Raw genomic sequence first — 7406 nt, 5'->3', positions numbered from 1 at the left:
GATACGGAGCTACTGAGGGAAACACCGAGAGGTGGGAAAGGAGAGGTCGAAACGGAGGTGGCATAGTAGGAAAACTAATTGTGAACTAATGTGTGTGTATGTGGGAAGAGAGATGAGAGTGGATACACTTTTTATGTTGGAGCACAAACATCAAAGCTTTTTGTTGACCCTGAACTTTGAAAGCTTGGATCCATCCTTCCCCTGTTCCGCCCTTCAACTTTCCTTCCTTCCAAGCTCCCAATTCCTCTCTCTCTCTCTCTCTCTGCTTTCCGACAGCTTCTCCGTCTGCCGTCTTCAGGTGTCTTACCTCCTGCTCCCGCTCACGGCACTCCATCGCAGAATTTCTGTCCCATTTTACCTCTGCTCTTTCTGTCCCATCTTCTCTTGACTTTTGCCAGCACCCGCCTCAGCCACTTCCCTGCCCCCCGCACCAGGGTTGCGACCTGCAGCAGCCCCGCGTCTCCCGCAGAAATCTCGAAGAGCGCGCCCCGAGTGCCTGCAGGAGAGCAACGGGAGGCGGACCAGCTGCAGCAGACGCCAGAGTCGCAGCATATTGTGTGCAGTCCAATTTCTCTAGTTGGTAGATGCAATCGGTTGCCCCAGTCGGTCCTTTTGCCTCCCAACTTGGCTCCCAGCAGCTTCTGCTACCAGATTTCCTTCTTGAGATCATCGACTCTGACAAACGGCCACGACTTTGGTTTTGGCTGGCAGCCTCAAGCGCGAGAACATCGCTTCCGCCGGCAAAATGAGATGGTTGCAAGCGCCGGAAGATATGCCAGAACGGGAGAATGATTGATCCACTGACTGGTAGGTAGCATATTCTTAACATTTACGGCGAGAGTGCAAAGCTGCCCTGGCCTTTGAAAGGCAAACGATTTCTTGCTGTGCAGCTTTTGATCAGCTTCGCCACGCGTTTATTACCAGGTCTGATAAACGTCTGGTCGTTTATGATAGACGACAATGTGCTGAGGAGTAATCTTACTGGATGGACAAAGCAGTCTGTGCGAGAACTTGGCGTTATTCTGACCTGGAGTGGTAGAAGTCACAAGTTCTGATAATCTTATCGATCGAAATGAACATGGACACCGATCTCATGGCTGGATGTCGATGGTGGATCGATGATAATGCCATTCTTGAGGCTTTCATGAGTTCTTCTTCTTACGAGGACACTTTGTGGCCTGAGGGAGAGTTGGCTGCGCCTCCAACGGTGACTGCCAATCATTCAGACACTCTGCAGCAACGACTACAATCCGTGGTAGAGAGTAGTTCGAAGAGCTGGACTTATGCGATTTTCTGGCAGCTCACAAATTCCTTCAATGGGCAGCAGGTTCTAGGTTGGGGAGACGGCTACTTCAATCCCAAGGAGGGCGAGCAAGGTGACCCTTCAAGGCCAGTAGCAGTTAGCGAGGATGACCAACAGCTGCGGAGGAGGATTTTGAGAGAGCTGCAAGCTTTGATTGCACAAAATGGGGACGATTCTACCGCGTCTGCTGGACTTGCTTTGGATGCGGATGTGACGGATTCAGAATGGTTCTTTCTGGTTTCTATGATGTATTCCTTTGCAATTGGAACTGGAACTCCTGGTTGGGCATACGCAAGTTCGCAGTATGTTTGGCTACAGGGAGCAATCCAGTTTCAGAGGCGAAATTGTCCAAGGGCAGAGCTTGCCCAAAGGTTTGGCATTCGTACGATCGTGTGTGTACCAACATCAACTGGAGTTGTTGAGCTTGGATCGACTGAAGTGATTGAGGAGGACCTTTGTTTTTTGAATACTGTCAAGCTTTCTTTTGCTGACAGTCCTTGGGAAGACTTCTCCAATCAATCGCCCCTCGAGCCTTTGCTGCCAAAAAACGACATGCCATTTTTTAACAGCCCAAGCAGGAGCTTTGCAGACGGCAGCCTTCTTCATTTGGGCACTGACTTTGGTTCAGCTAGTTCTGGGTTCCTGAATGGCTCAGGCAACGAGTTCTCAGCTGGCATCTCTGGACAAAGCCAAACCACTGTTAGCCCATGCATGACCAAGTTGCAGGAATTTCGGCCAGCAGAGGGTGACAAGGTGAGACAGTCATTGGGGGAGGGTGAGGGAGACTGCTTGAACAGTTTATTCCCTCAGGACTTACCTTACGATGACATGATTGTCTTAGGAAGTGAAAATGAGAGGTTGCTGCCAATGACCTGGCAATCAAGCTTTTGTCCACAAGCAAGTGGAACTGGGGATGGCAGGGCTCAGGCCATGGCTCATGAGAATCTTGTTGTAACAGATCGACATGTTCTACAGAAAGGTGAGTCTGAAGATATTACAAAGATGGTTGATAGGAAGAGAGTGATTCCTGAGTTTCATCACTATGATCAAGATGTCAAGCAAGCAAAGACACAGAATCAAAGCTCTGCACTAGAAGTCTTTGAGTATCACAATTATGATCATGCAATGAAGACAGGAGAGGTAGATAGTTACACTGAGTCTGTAAAACAAGTAGAAGCTCAGAATTTCAAGAATATGGGAGAAACACAGAGTCGTAGTCAATTTTGCATAACAGCAGTGCCTCAGAATCAAACTCGTACGACAGATATTCACCGCTATGTTCAACCTGTAAAGGCTTCAGAAAGTAAACGCTACCCTGATGCAGTAGAAGTATCAGATTCTCATGGTCTCAATTCTGAAATGAAGATAGCAGGGAGTCTGGCATATAGCCAAGCAGGCCAGGCTTCGGGAATTACAATCTATGACAATGTAGCAAAAGCTTCAGAAACGCTGGACCACAATGTGGTCCCTGCAATGTTGCAAGTGCGAAATTACAATCAGGCACCTAAGCCTTGGGAACTGTATGTGCATACTAATGCTGTGCCAGTAGCAAGCACCACCCAGCAGGATATTAAGGCACCAGAGCTCTTGAATGCCAACAATACCTCAATGTTGGCTCAAACTCTTAGTGATATAAAAGGTGCAGACTTAGTCGAGCAGTCAACAGAGGAAAAGTCAAGCAGGCTTTTGCAGCAAGAAGAAAGTGTGACAGTACAAGCTTATGGAGCTGTCCGCTCTAGTGTGGAATCAGAGCATTCAGATGTGGATGCCTCCTTTAAAGAAGCAGAATGCAGCGAAACAATGGTGGAGAAGAAGCCTCGCAAAAGGGGACGGAAGCCAGCAAATGGTAGGGAAGAACCCTTGAACCATGTGGAAGCGGAGCGTCAAAGGCGAGAGAAAATGAATCAGCGTTTCTATGCTTTGCGAGCTGTTGTGCCAAACGTTTCTAAAATGGACAAAGCCTCACTACTGGCAGATGCCACATTGTATATCCAAGAGCTTCGTGGCAAAGTCAAGGACTTGGAAGTTGAAACGAAGAATCTACTTGCTCAGCTTGATGGAGGGAAAATGGATATGGGCAGCTGCACCACAACAGACGCAAAAAGCATAAATTCTGTAGCATGTCCACATGGCAGGATGAAAATTAATGTACAGTTTCTTCTTGGCAGAGAAGCCATAATTCGGGTGGAAAGCTCAAGAGATAATTATCCTGTGGCAAAGTTCATGGTGGCCTTGCAACAGCTGCAATTGGAGGTGCATCATGCAAATGTGGCTATAGTGGAGGACATGGTAATTCAGACAATCATTGTAGTTTTGAAGAACCCCAGCCATATGACTGAAGAAAAGCTTACAGCAGCTTTATCTACATGGGCAACTAGTTGATTGCAATTGTTGAGGAAGCTGCACAACTGTCAGGAATGTCTGATTGACGGGTGAACCTCCAACTGTCTTGAAATCACACTCATCTGCCTCTGACTTAATTCTCCACAAGAACTGTTAAGTATGATTTTTGATGACTAAGAGATCTGAGTACACTGACAAGAATACCTTGGGTGCCCAACCAGACCAAGGCCAACATTTGGAAATGACTGCAGAGATCAGGAGGTCAGGGAACATAATCTTTCGTCAGGGTTGTTGCCCTGTGTTAACATCTACCAGAGAATCTGCCAAGAATGTGACCATCTGGTTGCACCTTACTTAAGTGGGACTTCTATGATCGGTGCTTTACATCCACATGAAGTTCAGGGGTACATATATGTAAGGATGGTGTTCCTTTTCTGAATGGGAACATGGAAAGGAAGAGAAACCGCAGTTCTCTTATTCATTGAAGCTATTCTCTCTTCTCTGTGTCAGAGTTTCCATCATCTCTCGGAAGCTACTTCAGCCTACTCTTGTATGTTATTTCCTTGTCACTTGTAGCATGCTCAGCATGCAGCACTGAAGAGGGTCCTGTTGAAGCCTTGGAGGAGATGACATAGGGGAGTACTTTTATTTTAATCCCTTCCGATAGTTTACTCCAGTCCAAAGGTAAACTTATTCCAATGCAGGGGTGCAGATTTTTGCGCTTCTTGCATGTTTATTAGCGCTAACCAATAATTTACCTATATTTTAGGAGATGTGGGAACTGCAGCTACTTTTGAATCTCATTCAACTCCGTTCTGCCTAATTTTAGCTTATGCTTTGCAAGTGCCAAGGCTTGGTTCTGGATCTGTTGTCTGAGAGATGAGCTTCTTACCTCATCAACATGTTTTATGTATGCTGCATTGTAATATATCGGGTTTGTAATATAGTCTTGTAATTCAGGAGTTTAGTTTTTTATTATTGCCCAAAGCTGGCTTGCACTTCTCTCATAGCATGGTTGTATGTGTCGTATCTGAAGGATCTCTTTTGAAGGGGCCTCTGAACAGCAGGAAATAGCTATTGTAATCATTTAGCCACCACAAATCATGGTTTGACTGTACATACAGTTCTCTCTTCCCCTTGCCTCTTCCTCAAGTAAGACAAAAAGTCATACCAGAACAAGGGATCATTCTTTTAAGTTGTTTGCAGTCAATGGCATGTGCACATCTTTTTAAGGAACTATTTAGCATAGAACTGTTTGCAAAAGCGGTAACTCAGTTCTACTCTTTGAAAACTGGACTGTATGCAAGGGGTGGAGCATCATAGCTTGTGGATTTGCACTGTATTTCTGACTCCCACATAGCTGGCACATTGATCTGACTGTCTAGAACTTTGCAAGAGAGGCTGAGCTTAAACCTCAAGCCAAGTATTGTCTGTGTTCGTGAGTATTGGCCTAGCCTATGGATGGAACTCTCTGATTCTCATGAAGGCTTGATCCAAGACAGGTTGAGTGCAAATCTGAGGAAAATGACACTCTAGTTTTCCTAGGTAATGGGCCAGCATATATACTCTAGGTTTAATTTCCAACCTTGATGGTGTATTCACCCATGAGAGTACTGTCCAGTGTGCCTGGTACACACAGTTCTATGTCAAAGGTGCTTCTAATTTTGGCATAGCACATTGGTATTAGATCTTGAACTTGGCCTCAGTCACTTTGTTCCAAAAGGCCGAGTTTGACATTATTGTATGTGGATAAGCCTATCAAAATCCAGTGCCAGACTTGAGTAATCAAGAACTTGACAATGTGTGAGTTGCTGGGGCCTCAGTTTATTTGGAATTGCCTTTGTTTTGTAGTAAGTATGCAAAGCAAGTAAGACAATGTGTTTGAATAATGTTCTTGCTAGAAACGAAATGTTTGAGGTTTGTGTATCCACTGTGAGATGTGCAGGATCTCATTTACTTCCTCTACGCAAAGGTTCTCCTTGCAACTGGATGTGGCTGAGAGTGTACAAGTACTGAAGGACTTTTACTGGTTTCTTCTGTAGTAGCTCCTGAGTAGATTCTCTTTTGTTTGGATGGTGCCACTGAGGGGGTGCTTTCATGGGGACTGGTTTTTTTTCCCTCCATAAGGTATTTGTTGGGGTTCAATGAGCTAAGCCACATGCTATGGTGTGTGGTCCCATGGGTTGTCAAGCTGCATGCTTGTGTTCACTGCCACTTCTATGTCCGGGTACAGGATTTTATTGTCGATATCGAGTCACTCCCAGTATTAGAGAGGACTGTTTTAGTAGCTCCCAATCATCTTAGGAAATGGATTCTTTTTTGTTGAGGACTTGCTTTTTCTAGAAATGACTTTTTGAGGAGCTGGCAATATGAAGCTACTTAGTGTAGAGCACCTCAAGTGTCATTGTTGCATTATATGAATTTTGAGCTGTTTTCAGGTTGTGCAGATGCAACATTGGAGTCATGCGTTAAGCCCTATAACACTCCAATTACTTTTGGTAGATCCTTGAGGGAGTTCAATGTTCTCGATCTTTGGCACACATTCGTTGCTACTAAACAACAACAAGGCTTTATATAGATCTCATGGTATCCATTTCAAACATGTATCTTGATCAAGAAAGTGCCGATCCTTCATCTCTGAAACCTCAGTGCTCTCTTAAAGGGGAAGGAGAAATATTGCTTTGTATAAGATTGCGGATTATTGTGAGTGACTATCATGAGATTGAAACTGCACTATGTTGTGTTTTTAGAGGATGAGTTTGGGAATGTTCCTGGATTCATCTAGGTATATAAGATTGCGGATTATTGCTTACTTCCTAGATAGATTTGCAAGACACAAACTGAAATGTACCATATTGCTTAAGAAAAGATGAACAGATGATTAAGTTGCTGCATGAGCAATAGGGTGTGCAAATGAGGGTGGGGGGGTGTTTCTTTTATAGATTTAGGAGGGGGCAGCTTCAAAAACGTGAGAGAGAGTGCCCAAATAGGCATGGGGGCTGGCTCCCTTGAAAATTGGTGGGCTGCTTGGGGGCTGGAGTTCTTGTAGTGACGAGTGGGGCCATGGTTCATGCATGGCCCTCCACGTGTCCCCACAGGCTGCCATGTGTCCCATGCCACATGTCAAGGCTGACACCTCAGCTCAGCCCACCATGTTATCATGCCACATCAGCATGCCATTATATTGCGCCACGGCAGCATGTCACATGTCATGCTGAAATTGTGGACTAAGATTATTTGAACCACTCTTTATTTGTCTTACTAAAAATTCAGTTTAGGTGACCAATACTACAATTTGACTTGTGTTTTCACCCTTAGGTTTCTGGCAGTCAGCTCTATTCACAGGGCTACCGAAGATCAGTTTGAGTTTGTTTGGCCTTCTCACATAACCTATTAGGCCTATTAGTTTGTTATCTTGTCTTGTATCTCTTTCATGTTAACATGCCCACACCCAAGGCTACTTCAAACATTCTCTGGGTTGGTCTGCATTTTATGCATGTGATTGGTCCCATATTTGGGTACTTTGGGGGGGGGGGGTCTTTATGTGTCTCTTAAAGAGATACGCCTCAACTTGTGGGACAGTAATGCCTGGAACCCCTTCAATGGAGGTGTACCCCTAAATGCTGACCCTAGCCAACTAGTACCTAACTGAAGAGTAGGAAAACATATGCATTCTTTTGGCAAATATCCTGTTTTAAACAACGTGAAATTTTAGAAAATAAAGATGTGCAAAATATGAATTTACCGAACAAGTGGATAT

General features: G+C 44.9%; 1 protein-coding gene across 2 annotated transcripts; it reads left to right on the top strand.

Moving 5' to 3' along the window:
- The first annotated feature begins 401 nt into the window (after nt 1-401).
- On the top strand, nt 402-4735 carry LOC147906104 (transcription factor MYC2-like). Of its 2 annotated transcripts, none has more exons than XM_087376558.1 (2): nt 402-807; nt 925-4735. In XM_087376558.1, exon 2 carries the CDS (start codon nt 1073-1075, stop codon nt 3683-3685), a length of 2613 nt encoding a protein of 870 aa, XP_087232684.1. In that variant the 5' UTR covers nt 402-807; nt 925-1072; the 3' UTR covers nt 3686-4735. The 2 variants fall into 2 exon arrangements, with proteins under 2 accessions (XP_087232684.1, XP_087232679.1); XM_087376553.1 differs by having other exon boundaries at nt 891-4735.
- The last annotated feature ends 2671 nt before the right edge of the window (nt 4736-7406 follow it).

This window comes from Dipteris shenzhenensis, chromosome 1 (genome assembly GCF_047967505.1).
Source record: "Dipteris shenzhenensis isolate YYH24624 ecotype China chromosome 1, Dip_SZ_1.0, whole genome shotgun sequence".
Lineage (NCBI taxonomy): Eukaryota > Viridiplantae > Streptophyta > Polypodiopsida > Gleicheniales > Dipteridaceae > Dipteris > Dipteris shenzhenensis.
Note: the sequence above shows the minus strand (reverse complement) of the source record. Positions and strands in the feature narration are given on the sequence as shown.

What these genes read in the sequence shown, in the direction of transcription:
- LOC147906104 (XM_087376558.1), top strand. Translation starts at nt 1,073, where the DNA reads ATGAACATGGACACCGATCTCATGGCTGGATGTCGATGGTGGATCGAT.